General features: G+C 38.8%; 1 protein-coding gene across 4 annotated transcripts; it reads left to right on the top strand.

Moving 5' to 3' along the window:
- Nucleotides 1–5,597: 5,597 nt before the first annotated feature.
- On the top strand, nucleotides 5,598–21,135 carry il15ra (interleukin 15 receptor subunit alpha). 4 transcript variants are annotated; one of them, XM_079398775.1, is made up of 9 exons: nucleotides 5,598–6,023; nucleotides 8,684–8,875; nucleotides 9,554–9,583; nucleotides 10,338–10,436; nucleotides 10,520–10,726; nucleotides 17,341–17,379; nucleotides 18,506–18,544; nucleotides 18,660–18,720; nucleotides 18,801–21,135. In XM_079398775.1, the coding sequence occupies exons 1-9, from the start codon at nucleotides 5,957–5,959 to the stop codon at nucleotides 19,009–19,011; spliced, it is 945 nt and encodes a 314-aa protein (XP_079254901.1). In that variant the 5' UTR covers nucleotides 5,598–5,956; the 3' UTR covers nucleotides 19,012–21,135. The 4 variants fall into 4 exon arrangements, with proteins under 4 accessions (XP_079254901.1, XP_079254902.1, XP_079254903.1 ...); XM_079398774.1 differs by having other exon boundaries at nucleotides 5,830–6,023; nucleotides 18,633–18,720; nucleotides 18,801–19,991; XM_079398776.1 differs by lacking the exon at nucleotides 10,520–10,726 and having other exon boundaries at nucleotides 5,826–6,023; nucleotides 18,801–19,991.
- Nucleotides 21,136–21,450: the final 315 nt, after the last annotated feature.

Here is a 21,450-nt window from a genome sequence, read left to right as displayed (position 1 = left end):
TGCCTACACCATGAGGCACAGAGTCTCCACTTGAAAGCATATAAGCTTCTTGTGGAGGGAGCTCTAGAGTTGTTAATTGTGTCGGTAGTCTCAGCCGAGAGACCGCAGCACATTAACGCATTCCGCTCAGGGGCCGCACCCATAACTTCCATAATTCCGGCCGAGGATGCCAAATCCTTGTGTAAACAGATCGTTTGCCTGAGGGGAACCTCCCAAGGAGGGCCTATCAACAAAACTGACCATTTTCAAAAACCATGACTCTAATGGCTCAAAGGGATGGCCTGACAGACCCTCCAAAACGATCGAGAGATCCCAAGCCAAACTCCTGTTGATCAGAGCAGTTCATGTCCCAGGTCACCTGAACTCAGGAGCGGACTTGCTCTCAGGACAGAGCCTGGAGGACGGGGAATGGAGATGACACCCCCAGGTGGTGAATCTTCTATGGCAGAGGTTCGGCCAAGCGGAAGTGAATATGTTTGTATATGTTCGAGTGGTGCTTCGAGCACCACTCTGCCCTGCCCGCTCTGGTTTTCTCTGTCTTCCCCGTCGCCTCTAGGTCTGGATGCTCTGGCCCACAGATGGCCCAGAACCAGTCTGTATGCGTTTCCAATCAGACAGAGTGGAGCACCTGCTATTAGTGCAGACCTTGAGCCAAAAACTCATCACCAAACACCAATGACTTGTATAGACACTATAAGGACAAAAGTGTTGGGACACCCCCTTCTTTAGAACAGAAAAAGGCACTAACAAAACTGTGGCAACAAAGATGGAAACATAATTCATGTATTTAAAAATTGTATTTCTATCTCTGTTGCAACAGTTTTGGACGTGTTTAAAATGACAGTACCCTTATGTACAAGTCAATGCTGTTTGGTGATGAGTTTTTGGCTCAAGGTCTGCATATAAAGTCACACCAGAGGTGTTCAGCTGGGATCAGGACTTGGCTTTCTGCAGACCAGTCAAGTTCTTCCACACTGACTGAATCAATCATGTCTTTTTGAACCGTGCCTTATACACAGAGGCACTGTCATGTTAGACTAGAAAAGGGTCCTCTCCAAACTGTTGCTATAAAATTAGAAGCACACAATTACCTAGAATATCATTATATGCTTAAACATTAAGATTTGTACTCATAGAAATTACTAAAGTAGTCAAACATGTTCACTAGAAGGGGATGACCTAATACTTTTGGCAATATAGTGTGTGTGTATATATATATATATATGTGTGTGTGTGTGTGTGTGTGTGTGTGTGTGTGTGTATTTTTAAGAAAATAACCCTTGCTACGGGTACTGTTGTGGTCTAACCAAAACCTTGCTACGTGTACTACGTGGGTCTAACCGAAACCTTGCTACGTGTACTGCGTTGGTCTAACCGAGACTTGTCACTTGCATTTTATTGCTCTCTTGTTGGTTTTGATTGCTTCTGTTGTCATTAGTAAATACTCATTAGTAAATCACTTTGGATAAAAGTGTCTACTAAATGATTAAATGTAAATATATACTGTATCCAGTGTAGACAGCATCAGTGATTATTTCTAAGTATTTCAACTTGAGTATTGTTTTTAGATAGGCTACTCTACCACCTTTGAGTACACTCATTCAATCCCATAATGCACCGTAATAATCACCGTTCAGCGTGTGGGCGAGAGATCAGAAGCGATGGCACATAAATTGCATGGAGATGGAAGCTGTTCGGTTGGCGCTGCAGAATTTTCTTCCATTTGTGAAAGACCACCATGTTGTACTCCGGATGGACAACACGGCGGTGGTGGCGTACATTAATCGCCAGGGAGGAATGCACTCGTGCGCCCTGCAGGGCTTGGCAAGACACCTGCTCTTGTGGGCAGATCGGGTACTTCCGATCTGTTTGATAATATTCCGATTATCTGTTTGATAATAACCCGTAGCAAGGGTTATTATCAAACAGATAATCAAGATGGCGCCGCGGACGGCTGCCCTGGTGACCTGGTGCTCTATGTTTTGTCTGTTTTTGTCCGTAAATCGTGTGTCAGCGTGCTCTTTCTCCCGTGAAGAGCTCTTAAACATCAAAACAATGACTCCTGTTGATCTACTGCCAGTTTTTTAGTGCCTGCAGTGGAATTAGTTAACTTTTTGGCTAAAAAGGTGAGACGCCGCAGACGTGGAAAGCGCGCTGGGGCTCTGGTGCGCCTTCGGAGACGCGGCACACGGGCATCTTTACCTAGGATTTTCCTCTCCAACGTTCGCTCACTCAGCAACAAGATGGACGAACTGGCGCTGCTAATGAGAATGAACGGGGACTTTTCTTCATCTTGCGTTTTGTGTTTCACGGAGACATGGCTCAATGAGCAGATTCTGGACCGCGTGCTTTATTTAGAGGGTTTTCAGCTCCTCCGCGCGGATAGACACCGGGCTCTCTCTGGGGGAAAGACAAAAGGTGGAGGGGTCTGTTTCTACATCAACAACGCCTGGTGCTCGGATGTAACTGTGATCTCCCAACACTGCTCTCCCGCTCTGGAATACCTTTTCATTCACTGTAAACCTTTCTACTCTCCACATGAGTTTGCTTCATTCATTCTGGCTGCTGTTTACATTCCGCCATGCGCGGACGCGCATGAGGCTCAACGCGCACTCGCTGAACAGATACTGGATGTGGAACAGACCTTCCCGGACTCTTTACTTATTATCCTTGGCGATTTTAACAAAGGGAACTTGAGCCAGGAACTGCCAAAGTACAAACAGTTCATTAAATGCCAGACGAGAGAGCAGAACACGCTGGATCATTGTTACACAACAGTTAGTGGAGCTTATAGAAGCGTGTCCCGCGCTGCTCTCGGTTTTTCTGATCATGTCATGGTTCACCTCATCCCTGCATATAAACAATGGCTGAAGCTCTCAAAACCTACTGTGAGGACTTCTAAAAAGTGGACCAGCGAGGCTGTGGAGGAGCTTCGCACATGTTTGGACATGACTGACTGGGATGTGTTCAAAGCTACCACAGATAGTCTGGATGAGTATACGGACACCGTGACGTCATACATTCAATTCTGTGAGGACAGCATTATTCCATCTCGCACCAGGGTGACTTTTAATAACGATAAACCCTGGTTCACACCCAGACTGAGGCAGCTAAGGAAGGAGAAAGAAATAGCGCACAGAAGTAAAGACCCTCACTCGTACAGACAGAGTAAGTACACATTTAGCAAGGAAGTGGAGAAGGCTAAGTTGAAGTACAATACACGTCTGAAGGAAAAATTTTGGTCCAATGACTCTGTCTCTGTCTGGAGAGGTTTGAGGGAGATCACAAACTACAGGCCCAAAGCCCCCCCTGCTGTGGACGACCGACAATTAGCAGAAAGGCTCAACACCTTTTATGCAAGGTTTGAGGTCTCACACCACTCCCCCACCCCACTGTTTACAATGGACATTGCAGCTAAGCTCACCCCGGACCCCTCCTCCTCCCCCACTGCCCTCACACTCTCCATGCAGGATGTGACTAAAACTTTTAAAATGCAAAACCCTCGAAAAGCCCCAGGCCCGGACGGTGTCTCTCCTTCCACCCTGAGACACTGTGCTAACGAACTGGCTCCTGTCTTCACAGACATCTTTAACATCTTTAACACCTCCCTGGAGTTATGCCACGTCCCAGCCTGTTTCAAGCTGTCTACTATCGTTCCCGTACCCAAGAAGCCCAGGATTACTGGACTAAATGACTACAGGCCTGTGGAGCTCACGTCTGTAGTCATGAAGTCATTTGAGCGCCTGGTTTTGCCCCACCTCAAGTCTTTCACCTTCCCCTTCCTGGACCCTCTGCAGTTTGCATACAGAGCTAATCGGTCTGTAGACGACGCCATCAACCTGGCCCTCCACTTCATCCTTCAGCATCTGGACTCTCCAGGAACCTATGCCAGGATCCTGTTTGTGGACTTCAGCTCTGCATTCAATACCATCCTTCCGGTTCTGCTCCAGGACAAGCTCGCTCAGCTCAACGTGCCTGATTCCACCTGTAGGTGGATCACTGACTTCCTAACGGACCGGAGGCTGGGGAAGAATGTCTCGGACATTCAAACTATCAGCACAGGTTCTCCACAGGGCTGTGTACTTTCTCCTCTGCTCTTCTCCTTGTACACCAACTGCTGCACCTCCAGCCATGACTCCGTGAAGTTGGTTAAGTTTGTGGATGACACCACTCTTATCGGGCTCATCTCGGATGGTGATGAGTCTGCCTACAGGAGAGAGGTGGAGCGGCTGGTGTCCTGGTGTAACAGCAACAACCTGGAGCTTAATGCCCAAAAAAACAGTGGAGATGATTGTGGACTTCAGGAAAGTCACAGCCCCCCTGCCTCCCCTTGCCCTGACAGACACCCCCATCACCACTGTGGTCTCTTTCTGCTTCCTGGGCACCCACATCACCCACGACCTCAAGTGGGAGCTGACCATCAACTACCTTATCAAGAAGGCCCAGCAGAGGATGTACTTCCTGCGGCAGCTGAATAGGAAAATTTAGGAAAATAGGAAAATTTCTACTTCGTAAATTATTATTATTATTATTCAGTGTTTTTATGTTGCACTCTGTCACCGTAGCAAGTTCCTAGTTTGTGAATTGTGTTTGCAGACAATGGCAATAAAGTTTCTGATTCTGATTCTGATTATGATTCGAGCAGTGCATGTACTGGGCAGTCTGAATCGCAGCACGGACATGCTGTCCAGGGAGGGCATTGTTCACGGGGAGTGGAGATTACACCCCCAAACAGTAAAGTTGATTTGGAGTCTCTTTGGCGAAGCGGAGATTGACCTTTTTGCGTTGGAAGAGAACACCCACTGCCCACTATACTTCTCGCTGACAACTGCTACCCTGAAAGGGGATGTGCTGTCGAGCCGCTGGCCCACCGGTCGGAAATATGCATTCCCCCAGTCAAAATATTGCCACTAGGGCTGCAAAAGATCAGAGAGTAGTGATTCTGGTAGCACTGAAATGGCCCAACTAACCATGGTTTCCAGAGTTGATAAACCTGTCGTCGGCCCCCCTGTGGCGAATTCCGCTGAGAAAGGATTTATTGTCACAGGCGAGCGTCACCATATGGCACCCCAGACCTAGAGGAGGAGGGGCGAGCGCACTGAATTGTCTTACTACTGCCTCAGCGCCTTATCTTCTGCATCGGCTATGTGCGAGCTGGCCGGCACAGTTTTTCACACGGCGGGGTTTTATACATTCCCCATACGTAATGTCTCATTCCCTCCTCTCAGGGAACCCAGGTTACATGAGTAACCAGAGATGTTACTACCCAGAAGGTTGGGTACCGCTGGGTCAAAACAACCCAATTGCTGGGTTTTTCCATATTTCACCCAGCTCTGGTTTGTATACCCAGCATTTTTTAGAGTGTATGCAAAAACACTCAGGGTCCAAAATCGCTGGCTCTTTTTAATGGAGAGAATATATCCTAATTGATGGTTAATTAAGTTAAGGAGCAATTTTGGACAAAGCTTATGCTAATTTTTTTGTCCAATAAGCGTTGAGGATTCTTACTCTCTCTTTTGCATGTATTTGAATACTGGATTGTGATTGGTCCTTTCTTTCTGGCATCTGTTTCACTATCTAATCTTACATTGACCATAATAGAGGAAATGCATATGCTCAGTGTCACTACACCCACATGACTCGCAGCTGTGGTGTAGGTTTTCATTTACAGTAGGCTATATAGAACGTAATTTAAAAACATATAGGCTACTTACCCTTAACTGTAGTTTACAAGTCCATTTTAAGCATTTTCTTCAGGAACTGCAGATATAGCCTATTCCCTGTACACAGCTCGCACGGACTCGCCCAAAAGCAAAAGTGAAAGTGAAAGAGAACGTGACGTTTCAACTTAAAGGCGTACAAATGTCGCACTTCTCTGCTAGTCGCTGTTATTTCACACACATTAATGAGGATTTACCCTTCGGCGTTCCCTCTGAATTCTCCGTGACAAGTGGACATGCATATGCTCGTTAAATTGATTTTCATAACGGCGGCATATATGCATAATATTGCCAGAGCACGCGGTAAGTTTGGATCAACACTACGTAAAAATACAGATTTACATGCTGACCAAACCTGAACAGCGTTATTGCATATATTATGTTAAGGTTCAGCGTTACTACTTAACTATGGATTCTGCTATTAATAAATTGAATAGCTTGGCTAAAGCACGTTCTCCGGCCTTCAAGTAAAAAAAACAAGAAAGAAAAACCGAAACCACGTCTTGGAAAAAGAAACTAGTAAAAGGAACTTTAGCTTGAATATGGAATATGAAATAGCCAAGTGAAACCCCGTTCATTTGACAGTCCCGAGACTGAAATAATAATAATGATATTGTTTGCAGCTTGCTTATATATTTATTTATTTGTATATTTATTTTGTTTTTCTTAAAATACCGAGCTTTTTCCATTTTTTTATGCTTGTAGAAAAATAGACAATGCCGTTGGTGTAAATGCAGGAATTGAACACTGCTGAATTTGAGCCATTAAAACAATCAGCAATTGTTTTCAGTTGACATTATTACTGATAAATCGATTTAAACAAGTGTTGGAGGAAAGATAAAGGAAGTGGTGAAATACAACATATACATATGTATATATACGTATACATATACATACATATGTATACATATATATACACTGTATGTGTGTGTGTGTGTGTGTGTGTAAGTATATATGTATGTATACGTATATATATATTTATCCAAATAAAGGTATATTTACACAATGGCAATCCATGATCAGCTTTACTTGTTCAGCAAAGAAACTTTATTATGTACTGATACCTGAGCTGATTGTTTGGAAATTAGAAGTTTAAATTGTTACATTACAATATTTATTCTAAATGTTAAAAAAAACATTTTAACAAATGTAATTATTTACTCTCCATCATAGTTGAAACCCATGTGCTGTTATGTTGAACACAAAACAATAGTTTTGAAGATTCTTCATGCAATTCTACAACAGCAGTTTATAGTGACCAGTCTATAAATCACCATAAACATAGTCCATGTTTTCTGAAACCATACAGTGTCTTTGTGTGGTACACAATTAAATTTAAGACGTTAACAGCTAATCTTTCCCTCTAATTACGATTTATTAATTATGATTAATTTTAAGTCAACCATTCTGCTAATCAAGTTTTATAAAAACTGGTTCTTCTTACTCTGTGGTTAATTATCTTGATTAATGGAAAAATGGTGATTACTTGTAAATGTCAGCAATTGTAAATAATAAAAATAGAATGCATTTGTGCATGGTTTCATTTTCAGTTACTTTCCCTAACCAATAATACTGAGTCATAATTGAATAAATAGCTTTCAAATTATTAATATACCAACAGTGAACATAATGGATATTGTTTGTTCTATGCTATTGAAGTTCAAGAGTTAAAGAATCTTTAGAACATTCTTTTTTGGCTTTAGTCACAACATTATCAGAAATGCACACAAAGGAGGATGTGGCATTTTTTTATCTGCGTCATCAAAAATTACATATTGCCGTTAAGATGTGTGATTTTTTGTGAATAAGAACCTAAATTTTGTTCAGCTAAAGTGGAATATATACTGTTAAAATAAGAGTGAAAAGGTCAATATATAAGTCAGTTTATTAATACCATCTTGTATTTGTATCATACATTGGATGTAATAAATGTTGTATATTTCTAGGAGTGGTTGAAGATGACTTCTACAGATTACAAAAGCACCTCTTTACTGCACAGTTGCTCTTCCAAAGAATAATCATGTTATCCAAATTTAGCTAATTCCCAATTCAGTGAGATTACTCACACTTAAGTTACTGAACATCAGCGAAACTGATGTGATAAGCGCTATATTTTGAGGTGATTTGTGTTTCAGGACAGTTTTTTATCATATGTATGTGTCAGATAAATGATTGTAAATAGTCCCACTGTTTCCTCATTCCACTAGAGGGGGAATGCAGAACCCCTCCAAACTGTAACTTTAACCTCTCCTTTTTAACAGCTATATGTACTGTCTTGTCTAACAATGCACTGAAGATTTTTTGTACCACAAATCAAGGATTTATGTACCAGAATTATATTATTTTAATTTGACCCTTTGACTTTTTTTAAGCTTAATTCGTTGATTTTAAGCAAACAGCGTGTTGAGTTTGTTGCATTCATGTTGGTCTCATATGGTTTTGAAAAGCTTTTTATACCATCTTCGAGAAAAGTATAGATTTTTAATTGAACACCTATGTCTTTTAACCATATAGTAAAACATAATAACCATACAGTAAAACATAATAACATAGTTTCCTTGTGACCAGGAGAAGCAAAGATGCTAATAATATGTCAAATGAACCCCAGGCCATTGTTTCAGATGTACTTGGGTTTTTTTTTTTCTGGTGTGTATCAGCTTTCACACCAGCTAAAGTAAACATGGCAACCAACTGACTGCCCACAAAAAGCTGTTACCATGGAAGCCGCTGTATTTCTGCAGTTCCAAAAGCGCCACCTGCTGGCAGGGAATAGATTTGCATTTTCAATATGACCATCTGCCGTTTTATATTTACATTATATAGGCTATATTTCCCCCAGGGGAAGTGCTGCCACACTTAAAGTGTAAGTCTGTGGGAAACACTGCAAATGTGTTGGTGAATTTGATTGTGTCCATGAGTTTCATATTTGATATTTTAGTGACAATTCTCTTACTTTGTCTCAGGTAACTGTGGAAAACCAGAACTGGGAGACAACACAGTACCTGTGTCAAACTTACCATATAACATTGGTTCCCGTATTCGCATTCAGTGTGCAGAGGGCTATGTAAGGAAAGCAGGAACATCCAGCCAGATCATATGCACTCAAGAAAATGGCACTGCATCCTGGCACTCTGAACTTCCTCTCAAGTGTATACGTAAGAGTCTTGTTTGTTGCAAAGATACTTGACCCCTGTACAAGCCATATCTGCCCCCTTGTTTTTACCTTAGCTAAATTGTGGCCAGTATTTAACTAAAATGAGCAAATCAATTAATAAACAGAAACAAATTCTTAATTGATGGACATGACTTCTATGTCTTTTGTTTCCCAAACGCAAGTGCCATCTTCATCATAGTATATAATGAGCTGTTATCCTATAGCAAGACATGTTGCAGCAAGTTTGAAAAAGTCATAGAGGTTTGGAGAAACATAAATGATTACAGAATTTCCACATTAATCTTCATTAAGCTAAAGCTATGTTTAGATATGTGTTCTAACCCTTAGGGAGGAATTCATTAAACAGTAAAACACTATGTTTGTACTTGGTACCTCAGCGTAATGAGTACCTGAGTCGAACCTAACCATTCACTAACCATCACAATCCAGTTTACTGAGACAATTAACATTCCTTTTTGTGCAAACATGCCTCCTTTAGGCTCAATACAGACTGTGCTTTACTTACAAAAATAGCCTATAACAATCTGCACTGCACTATTGGCACCAATTAATGATTGAGTGCAAATGACATGATTCTGAAATGTAGGCTTGAAGTTGGTTTAGTCATCTTAACATATCAGATTATCAATGTACTGATTTTATTGTTTCTTCTTTGCAGCTGATCCAAAAAAGCCACATTTGGCCACAAGTATGTACAAGTTTTCCTAATTCCTCTGGTTTTTCTGTATATATTGTTGAAAAGTGCTGTGTATAATTTATGCACCGCCACACCAAGGGCCAGTTTTACTAAACAGGGCAAATTAGCGTGAGAGTGCAATTCCAAAAGAGCGCAGATGGGTGATTTACTAACAACGCGCAAATTAAAGAGCACAGACGCAACATCTCATTTACATATCGACCAATGCAATCTACCAAGCGCAGCGCAAATTAGAGCAGTCGCAAATAAAGAAATAAATAAGCCATAGTACATTGAAAAGAACCAGAGTCCAAAACATGCTAGAAGTTGCAAGACGTTTTGATAGACATGGTATTTCCTGAAACAAATAAAAAAATGAATGGCTTGGCAAACAATATTTTCATGTTCTTCTTGCATTCCAAATAAATTACGTGTGGAAAAAAAATATTTTCCCTTCTATCACGCAGTCTCTCATCTCTAGTTTAAGACATGATTTTTTGGGCGTTAAATAATGGCACATATACCATAACTGTGATAATTGTGTCCACTCCTTTTCAGTACTAATTCTTCACTGCGCATCTTTAGTTAAACCTGATAGTAGGCTACTATTTTAACGGCAAAAGATGGTTTGCGGTAGCGCAAGCTGTTAGTAAAACTGGCCCCAATACTGGATTAAAAGTTTTTTTTTTTTTTTTAAATCACCCTTAAGCCCTATCACCAAGATAGGTTGTTGACTTAAATGTCCGGTATGTTTTATTTGCTTTAGCAGAGACCCCAAAAATTCATAAACTATGCACATCATCCACCACAGAAAGAACAGCAAGAAAGCATCCCACACTTCATGGCACAAGCTCGCCAACCACAGGTATGTTATATTATGCTTGTACAGTATGTGTTTATATTGTTTGGGTAGGCCCACATTTACGTTAATTACATGACACACTCCAGCAACAGGATATATAACTTTGACAACAACAAATGAAGTTGTCACAACCAAATCAAGAAGAACCACCAGCCAGCCAACTTTGATGAGCACAACAAAAGAGATGGAGTCTATTACAACAACCTATGAGACAACAACCAGCTATACAAGCAAAGAATATAAGACAACAACATCATCACATACGCTGTCAGACTCTTTCGCTACAACAACAGGTGAAGCCATTTACTATGATGGGTTAAGGTGCATGGGGCTAACTAGTTAACACAAAAATTAACATTCTGTCATTATTTACTCACCCTTGTGTCATCCCAAGCCAATATGACTTTCCTTCTTCCACACAACTCAAAAGGAGAAGTTTAGCAGAATGTTCACACTGCTCTTTTCCATATAGTATATAAAGACCAAGAGCTGTCAAGCTCTTAATTTACTCATGTACATATTCAATCTTCCTAAAGCAAGACATGTTGCAACAAGTTTGAAAAAGTCATAGAGGTTTGGAAAAACATAAATGATGACAGAATTTGCATATTAATCTTCATTAAGCTAAATCATTTTTTAGATATAAAAATGTGTTCTAACACTTATTAAGCCGGGCTCAGACTACAGGAGTTTTAAAATCCTAACCGATTATGAAATCTGGTTGCAGCACACACATAAAGACTGGAATACACTACGCGACTGAAGATCATACACTACCAGACTTTAAAGTTGTTCCATTCACAACGAACTCATGCAGAAAGGTGTGCCTTGTTGCTAGGAGACGCATTACAAATGAAAACATATGCTTTCTAAAAATCGGCTGAAAATATCAAATATGTTTGTTATTCTCCGGCTGGATAGAATCAAAGTCTGAAGCTAAAAAAATCGGAGTCGATTTTCTGTGGAATCTGTCAGCTGTAATCTGCAGACTGGCTCTGACTTTAGCGTAGAGTATTCCAGGCTTAAAGCGTAGTGTATTCCAGGTGAAATACCCAACAAACTTTGCTGCTGTACCATGAGTGCAGCAGGCACAATGATATTACGCAGCGCCTGAAAGTAGTCCCAAGTTATATCATAACAAGTTACCTTTCTGGGGACTACTTTCAGGCGCTGCGTAGTATCATTGCGCCTGCTGCACCCATGGTACGGCAGCAAAGTTCCTTGATTATTCCGCCGGAATGAGAGTATAGTTCCTAGCCATATCCGCCTAGAAAATCGCAACTTTTCATTTTCTGTCAATCTTAGTACACGATGTAACTACAGAAGAGTCAAGTTTTAAATAGGAAAAATATCTAAACTCTTTGGTCATTTTTGAGCGAGATGCTAATGGTCTAATCAGATTCAATGATCTATGCTATGCTAAGCTAAAAGTGCTACCCCCAGACCCGGAGATTTGGCTGAATGGATTCAAAAACTGTAAAACTCAACTGTTTAGCTCTTGGGGAGTTGGAAAATGAGCCAAAAAAGATTTCCAAAAAAGTGGAGTGTTCCTTTAAGGAGAATCTTCACAGATTTTCTTTCCTCAAATTTTATTCATACACACTTTAGCTAGCGCGCTAGCAGCTTTCTACACTCACCTGGTATGTTCAAAGGCAATTTCACCATGCTTCACTACATTTTATTACAAATGCAATCCCGTACTCATCATTGCATTCTATATGAGATGGTGGGTTGGACATCATTAGCTATACGTACAAAACAGCACTGGTACATTTTTGTCTATAAAGCAATGTTAGGTAAACGTCCAGCTTACCTCTGTACTCTTCTTTGTCTTTGTTCTGGCAATTACCAGCTACGCTCTTCCAAGTGTTTGCTTTTTAACATACCTCGAGTTTGTACAGAACTGAGGAAAACTGCATTTTCATATTGGGCACCCTGGGCATGGAATAATTGGCAAAAAGATCTAAAACTAGATAAATTTGTCTATTGGTGAATTTAAAGGCATCATAAAGAGAGTGGCATTGGAAGCTTGTGAGTGTTTTTGTTGAGAGGATATGTTTAAATATTGTTGTAATGTGTATACTTGTATGGCTGTTACCTTGGCCAGGTCTCTCTTGTAAAAGAGATTTCAATGAGACTTCCTGGTTAAATAAAGGTTAATAATAATTAATAATAATAATTCCTTTTCATGCAAATGTGCCTGCTTTAGGCTCAATATAGACTGTTCTTTATTTGCAAAAACTGCCTGGCACAATTTGTAGTGCGCTATTATCACCAAATGGAACTAGGCAGTAAGGCTATATACATGAAAAAAATAAAAAGGTTTATGTGCACTTTATAGTAATGGTAATTGTGACCAGGTGAAGAGATTGCCAACCCCTGCATAAGTATATATTGAACAAGAATATGGTTGTTTTTCCAGTTAAAAGGCTAAAATTATTGAGCTTTTATGTACAGGTACATCAGAAAAAATTTGAATATTGTGAAAAAGGTCAATATTTTTTTTTTGTCACTCATTTCAGAAAGTGAATCCCATATATTATATAGATTCATTACACAGTGAAATATTTCAAGCCTTTATTTCTTGTCATTTTGATGATTATGGTTTACAGATCATGAAAACCCAAAATTCAGTGTCTCAGAAAATTTGAATATTACATAAGATCAATAAAAAAAGGATATTTTAAACAGAAATGTCAGGCTTCTGAAAAGTATGTTCATTTCTATGCACTCGATACTTGGTTGGGCCTCCTTTTGTATAAATTACTGCATCAATGTGGCGTGGCATGGAGGCAATCAGCCTGTGGCACTGCTCAGGTGTAATGGAAGCCCAGGTTGCTTTGAGAGCAGCCTTCAGGTCGTCTGCAGTGTTGGGTCTGGTGTCTCTCATCTTCCTCTTGACAATACTCCATAGATTCTCTATGGGGTTCAGGTCAGGCGAGTTAGCTGGCCAATCAATCACAGTAACACCATGGTCACTGAACCAGCTTTTGGTACCTTTGGCAGTGTGGGCAGGTGCCAAGTCCTGCTGGAAAAGGAAATCAGCATCTCCATAAAGCTTGTCAGCAGACAAAAGCATGAAGTGCTCTAAAATTTCCTGGTAGATGGCTGCGTTGACTGTGGACTTCAGAAAACACAGTGGACCAACACCAGCAGATGACATGGCAGCCCAAATCATCACTGACTGTGGAAACTTCACACTGGACTTCAAGGAACATGGATTCTGTGCCACTCCTTGTGAAGCTCTCCCAAGTGTTTGAATCAGCTTTGCTTGACAGTATTCTCAAGCTTGCGGTCATCCCTGTTGCTTGTGCACCTTTTCCTACCCAAATTTTTCCTTCCAGTCAACTTTGCATTTAATATGCTTTGATACAGCACTCTGTTAAACAGCCACACCTTTCAGTAATGACCCTCTGTGACTTACCCTCTTTGTGGAGGGCGTCAATGTTCATCTTCTGGATCATTGCCAAGTCAGCAGTCTTCTCCATTATTGTGGTTTCAAAGAACAAGAGATACCCAGAATTTATACTGTAGGGATGGTCATTAATTAAAACTCAAATGTAAATATTGTAATATTTTGAGATACTGATTTTTGACTTTCATGAGCTGTAATCATCAAAATTAAAACAAAATACTTTTGAAATGTTTTACTTTACATGTAATGAATCTAAAATATATGAAAGTTTCACTTTTTGAAATAAATTAACTTTTTCACGATATTCAATTTTTTTTAGATGTACCTGTATGTTTGTGTCATTAGCACAGATTTTGTGTGTGTGTTTGTGCCGTTGCCTGATCTATGTAATTCCTTTGGTGAATTGGGCACTAAGTCAGCACTGTTAGCGCATGCAAAACACACTTTTACCGGCTGCAGTTCATTCTTATTGAATCTGCACTAAAAGTGCTCAAAGAGAACCTTTTTAGAATATTGCATGCTAATTTTCTATGTAGTTAAATTCCAAATGTTCTCAAATAACTTTGATCTAATTTAGTGATGACTGTGGGGATTTGTGTGAGGCCCAGACCACCTTGCATTACCTGAAGAATTTTTGATATATAAAGACCTCATTGTTGAACTTGAGTTTGAAACGAGACAGGATGCATAACAGACTTTCAAAAGATCTTCCTGTTATGTACAAAAAATGTTGGTGAATATCTTCACACCTCCATATCATGAAACCCGCAATGTATATAACTAACCACATAGTTGACACACCGTACGAGAACCCACGTCATGTTGTGTGCAGATTCTGGTAAGTAAAGGACAAGGTCACCCAAAGTTAGTTTGTTACCTCCTATCGAGGGAATGCATAATTAGTTATCAACATTAGAATGTCCAAGCTGCCCTTAGAATGAAAGTCAATATATTACAATAAACTATTTCTCAAGCAATTCTTCGAAGGGGACACAAAGATGTTTTGCCTTTATATGGGGACTTTTTGTACTTGGCATTTTGGTGTACTTAAAAAATGATCTTGCCATTTGTCTTTTCTCTGTCAATTCATATTAACATCATATTGAGCAAAACCCAACACAATGGTCGATCTGCAATATTAGCCTATTCACGCATAGGCTTATCACTGTGTTAGTTATAGTGGGTGACTTCGACTGAGACTTTATTTAGAACATGTTAAATAAATACAATAAAAACTAATAAACAAAACAAAACAAAAAAACAATACAAAACAATGTTAACTTATACATGTCTGAAAAGTAGTAGGAAGACGCATAAGCTTATTTTTATCCTTCCCCTTCTCCACATGGATAATAATAATAATAACAATCATCAAAGTAACTTCATGATTCTATCATCTCAGTCTTGTCTTAATACATTCTTTACACACTTTACTATTAAAGCTACCAAACAAGCTAGGTAACATTATAATTGCTAAAAACTTCGGTCATCTTTATTTTTATTTTTTTTTGTCATGACTAATTGATTAATGACTCAGCATCATCTGTATTAAAGAGAAAGAAATCCCTTCATCTGATGTTTAAAGTGAATGAAATAGCCTTGACAGCCTACTTACTGGAGTTCCACAGCTACTGAAGAACTGTTTTTTCTCCTCTGTGTGAATAGGCTTCTAAACTTAAAACGCATTTATTTATTTACTTACTTTTTCCTGTCCTGTTTACATTTGTATTGTTTTCCTAATTATACAAACCCGATTCCAAAAAAGTTGGGACACTGTACAAATTGTGAATAAAAACAGAATGCAATGATGTGGAAGTTTCAAATTTCAATATTTTATTCAGAATACAACATAGATGACATATCAAATGTTTAAACTGAGAAAATGTATAATTTTAAGGGAAAAATAAGTTTATTTTAAATTTAATGGCATCAACACATCTCAAAAAAGTTGGGACAAGGCCATGTTTACCACTGTGTGGCATCCCCTCTTCTTTTTATAACAGTCTGCAAACGTCTGGGGACTGAGGAGACAAGTTGCTCAAGTTTAGGAATAGGAATGTTGTCCCATTCTTGTCTAATACAGGCTTCTAGTTGCTCAACTGTCTTAGGTCTGAACTGAGCGCTGATAACAACTTGGGTTGTCCTTGTCCTCTTTAGTCCGGATGACATGGTGTCCCAATTTTCCAAAAAGAACTTCAAATTTTGATTCGTTTGACCACAGAACAGTTTTCCACTTTGCCACAGTCCATTTTAAATAAGCCTTGGCCCAGAGAAAACGCCTGCGCATCTGGATCATGTTTAGATATGGCTTCTTTTTTGACCTATAGAGTTTTAGCCGGCAACGGCGAATTGTGTTCACCGACAATGTTTTCTGGAAGTATTCCTGAGCCCATGTTGTGATTTCCATTACAGTAGCATTCCTGTATGTGATGCAGTGCCGTCTAAGGGCCCGAAGATCACAGGCATCCAGTATGGTTTTCCGGCCTTGACCCTTACGCACAGAGATTGCTCCAGATTCTCTGAATCTTTGGATGATATTATGCACTGTAGATGATGATAACTTCAAACTCTTTGCAATTTTTCTCTGAGAAACTCCTTTCTGATATTGCTCCACTATTTTTCGCCGCAGCATTGGGGGAATTGGTGATCCTCTTGCCATCTTGACTTCTGAGAGACACTGCCACTCTGAGAGGCTCTTTTTATACCCAATCATGCTGCCAATTGACCTAATAAGTTGCAAATTGGTCCTCCAGCTGTTCCTTATATGTACATTTAACTTTTCCGGCCTCTTATTGCTACCTGTCCCAACTTTTTTGGAATGTGTAGCTCTCATGAAATCCAAAATGAGCCAATATTTGGCATGACATTTCAAAATGTCTCACTTTCAACATTTGATATGTTATCTATATTATATTGTGAATAAAATATAAGTTTATGAGATTTGTAAATTATTGCATTCCTTTTTTATTCGTAATTTGTACAGTGTCCCAACTTTTTTTAAATCGGGTTTGTACTTATGAAGTATATATCGTTGTATCATTACACAGTGTGGTTTTTAATGATATTTTTAAGGGGGGAAAACCCTTAGAAAATCAACCTGATTTCCGCCTATGCCATCACAGGATCACATTTTTTATAATTTAAACCATCATTTTAGAATTCAATTTTTTACTTAAAGTCCACTCATAATGTTAGTAAAATATTCAATTACATATTTGATGATCATTTATTTTCTTCTTTCCGACATTTACAGTAAATAGGTCTTTTTGCTGCTGCATTACTCATGATTTTGCATTTTCAGTACAGGTTAACAAGACTAACACAAACCTGTGTCTTGTTGTTAACACTAAACCGTTTAGCATATGTTGGCTTGCAATCCATGAAGTTGCTTGCCACTATTAACATCTTTCTGACAGATTGTCATTTATAATATTAAACTTATCTGATATCCTACTACTGCCCTAATTTTCCTTCTCCTGTTTTTTTTATTAGGAGTCAATGCATCTGTGAGGAACTCAACTATTTCTGAAGGTAATTTCTTTGGTAGTAGTAATTCATAAATACGAAGGTAGCACTTTATTTTACAGTACGTGTACTTCCCTGGTACATACATGGTAAATATCGGTAACACTTTATTTTAATGTGTCCATAATACAGAGTAATTACCTAATTAAGTACTTAGTAGTAGCCATTGTACTTACATGAAACAAAATATACTAACCGTATAACTAAGTTATGGAACAGCCTATACTTACTGTTTGTAATTATGTAAATGTAATAGGCAGCTACTGTTACACATATGTAACAAACTGAGTCATTTTATGTTAGTACACGTACCGTTAAATAAAGTGCTTCCCTGAATTTCTTTGACTATGTTGAATTTAGCGGAAACAGTAACACAGGATAAAGCCATGCATACAAGCTTCCTACATTTCTGCCACTGCCTTATAAAATGTAATAATCCAGGTTAAACAAATCATAACTCTTATAATATTTGTAATTCTTTAAAGTATCCTAGATTACAGTTTTGGACATTTTCTCAACCACCGTCATGAGGTCACCTTCATTTCCTTCCCATCACTTTTTAATAAATATTTGATATCATATCTTTAATAGATTTTTAAGGGGCTGTCAAGCTCCCAAAATGCTGAAAACCACAATAAAAGCAGCATTTAAGTAGTACATATTCATGCACTATAAGTCTCCCAAAGCCATATGAAAGCCTTCCACTCTGCTATAGCTCTTTACAGATGCATGCACTTATTAAAACATAACACATGAAGACAGATTTGACATCACTGGATCTTGTATGTTCTTATGTACACTTCACTTTAGAGCTAAGATTTTGTAGAGTTATATGGTGGAGGAAAGATTTTCAGTGAATAACATCTTTCTGTGTGTTCCTTACACAAATCTTCCCGGTGGCTACGGAAGACTTGGAATATAGCACAGAAATCATATGGGCTATATTTTTATTGTGCGTTTTGTGTTTTTGGGGCCCACAGTTTATTATTTTTCCATTCAATGAAAACATACGCTCTTCATCATTTTCCATGATAGAAATTCATTTGGGTTTGGAACAACATGAATGTGAAAAAGCGATGACAGATTTTTCATTTTTGAACAAACTAACCGAATTAAAATCTCTTTCATTTAGGAAGAAATGCAGTGGCAGGCTTGTCTACTGTTCATACATGTGAGTGCTATTTATTGCTGTTCATTTCTTGGGGGAAGAAATTCATATTTCTCCACTCTATGCTCATTAATGTTTTTTCTTTAACCAGTTCCTTTGTTTCTTATTCAACATCCAGCAACAATAGGTGGAGTTACAGCCATAATTCTCCTGGTGGCAGCAGTATTCATTTTCTTGTGGTATGTTTTATTCTATTGTGGTTTGAAATTTAGACTTTTTGTAGCCTCTTTTTAAATTGTTTTCACCTTCTAACCCACAGGTTAAGACATAGAAAGCATAGAAACCAGATTGTATATCATCCCAAACCAGATCCCAGCAGTTCCGACATTCCTTTCATACCAGTCTGTGCATCTGAACACAGTTCAGCTCAATCAAACAAAGCAGGTGTAAACTCCACAGAAGACTCTGTCATTTACAAAAATCCAGGCATTCCCCATGGTGCGGACACTTGTAACAAGCTCCTCTCATAAACAGACTCCTGATAACCCTTGTTGAGTGTTGCCCACATTTTTTGCATATCTGATTGGAATCTGATCATATTTGGCAAATGTGAACAGAAAAAAAAAATCACATTAAACACTTTTTTTTTTTTTTTTACAAATCTGTTTCAAGATACTGTTTGTGTCCTCTTCAGATGACATCTGATTCAAGTCTGACCACTCTGATTGGATTTTGCCACTTTCTCATGCCTTGTTTAATGTAAATACATCAGACATTTTTTTGTAGAAAACATGCCAAATGTCTTTGCAAAAACAAGGTTGTGTTGTTTTGAAGTGCAAATCGAGCAGAAATGTACTGCTAGACTGCACATCTCTTTGAAGAGTGGTGGAGAGTGGAGACAGTAACATGGAATAAAGCCTCTTCCTTTTAGGAGATATAATAATACATAATAATCCAGAACAGATAATCCAGTAATAATACTGTAGGTAATAATCCAGAGCAATGGCAACAATGTCATGTTGTTTTACAACATCTTTATGCAGATAATGCAGATAAGAGCATCATGGGACACAAAAATCGAATCTGAACAGTTGGGATACACAGTGTGGACAGTCATTTAGAACATATTCCAGTCAGATAAACAAATACTTACCACTTCATGAAAAACACCATCCTAAATGCACATATCAATATCCATCTAATGTACCTCATCTCACTCTCCAGTCTTTTAATGTTATCATAAAATGAATAAAGTTTTTATATTGTTTTTAATACATTGTCTTTATATGTATGTTGTTCATTTGGATCAGTGGTTCTCAGTGGTTTTTCCTCAAGTGGTCAAGGTTTAGCTGGCTAGTCATCTACTGCCCCTTCTGGTTGATGCTGGTAACTACACTATGTGGCTGCAAAAAGCATCTCTCTACACTGGTTATTCAATGGAAATCATTTGTATGCAAGCACACTTGTGACTGTACATTTTGTAATCAGTATTAAATTATTGTGCGTAGTCATCAGGGTTTGGAAACTGATATTTGGATACCCCAGGCAAGATATCTTTTGCCAACCATCCATATTTCTTTCTAACAACAGTTCAGCTTGAATTAAGGTTCTTATTTGGCAGCATATACCCTGCAAATGAACCCTTAGATCTTCTTTAGATTTGTTCAGACACTTAGTAAAATCACTGAAAATATGTAAAAAAAAATTTTTTTTAAACTAATTTATTTCTGCATTAGAGGAATCCCACAATAACATATAAATGGTGTATTATCTTTTTAAGAGTTTTTTTCTAAATGTGGGTCTTAGAGGGTCAGGATTGGAGGAGTGGCCCTCCAGAAACAAGTTTGGACACCCCTGTTCTAAGCAGAGGTGGAAAGTCCAGGAGTTTTTTTAAATTGGAATAAAATGAAAACTAAAAGGCTTTCAAATCCCATGCAAAGACTTTGCAAATCTCATCATCTACAGTGCATAACATCATCAAAAGATTCAGAGAAACTGGAGAAATCTCTGTATGTAAGGGACAAGGCCGAAGACCTTTGTTGGATGCCCATGGTCTTCGGGCCCTCAGATGACACTGTATCACTCATCAGCATGATTCTGTCATTGACATTACTAAATGGGCCCAGGAATACTTCCAGAAACCATTATCCGCTGTGCCATCTGCAGATGCCAACTAAAGCTCTATTATGCAAAAAGGAAGCCATATGTGAACATGGTCCAAAAGCGCCGTTGTGCCCTGTGGGCCAAGGCTCATTTAAAACGGACTGTTTCAAAGTGGAAAAGTGTTCTATGGTCAAGACGAGTCCAAATTTGACATTGCTGCTGGAAATCACTGATGCCATGTCCTCCGGGCTAAAAAGGAAGGAGACCTTCCAGCGTGTTATCAGCGTTCAGTTCAAAAGCCAACATCTCTGATGGTATGGGGGTGCAAAAGTGCATACGGTATGGGCAAATTCCAACACCAAAACTCCAGAAACTCATAATTTCGAGGCCCAGACACCTTGAAACTGTTTTGAAAACTATTTCGAGACCTGTATAGCAGGCATAAAATTTGAAATGATCTCATTTTGTGCATAAAATTGACAAATTTATCAGTTTAAACATTTATGTTATCTATGTTCTATTTTGAATAAAATATTGGCTCATGCAATTTGAAATTCTTTTAGATTTCATTTTATTCAAGTTTAAAAAAACGTCCCAATATTTCCGGAATTCGGGTTGTATATCAAAACTTAACTTTTGATTAGTAATAGTCATTGCTAAGAACTTCATTTGGACAATTTTAAAGGCAATTTTAGGGTTCCTGAATTTTATTTGCAACAGCTCAGGTGTCATGAGTTGGCGTGCATAAATCCACAGGCAGGCACGACAATGAAGAATAGTTCAATATGTTTTAATAATCCAAATAACAGGCAAGCTCTACACATAGAGCCTATTTACACCTGGTCAATTCATGCGTTTTCTCTGAT

The sequence above is a fragment of the Barbus barbus genome (genome assembly GCF_936440315.1).
Source record: "Barbus barbus genome assembly, chromosome: 39".
In the NCBI taxonomy this organism is placed as follows: Eukaryota; Metazoa; Chordata; class Actinopteri; order Cypriniformes; family Cyprinidae; genus Barbus; species Barbus barbus.
This window is presented reverse-complemented; position numbering and strand designations above follow the sequence as displayed.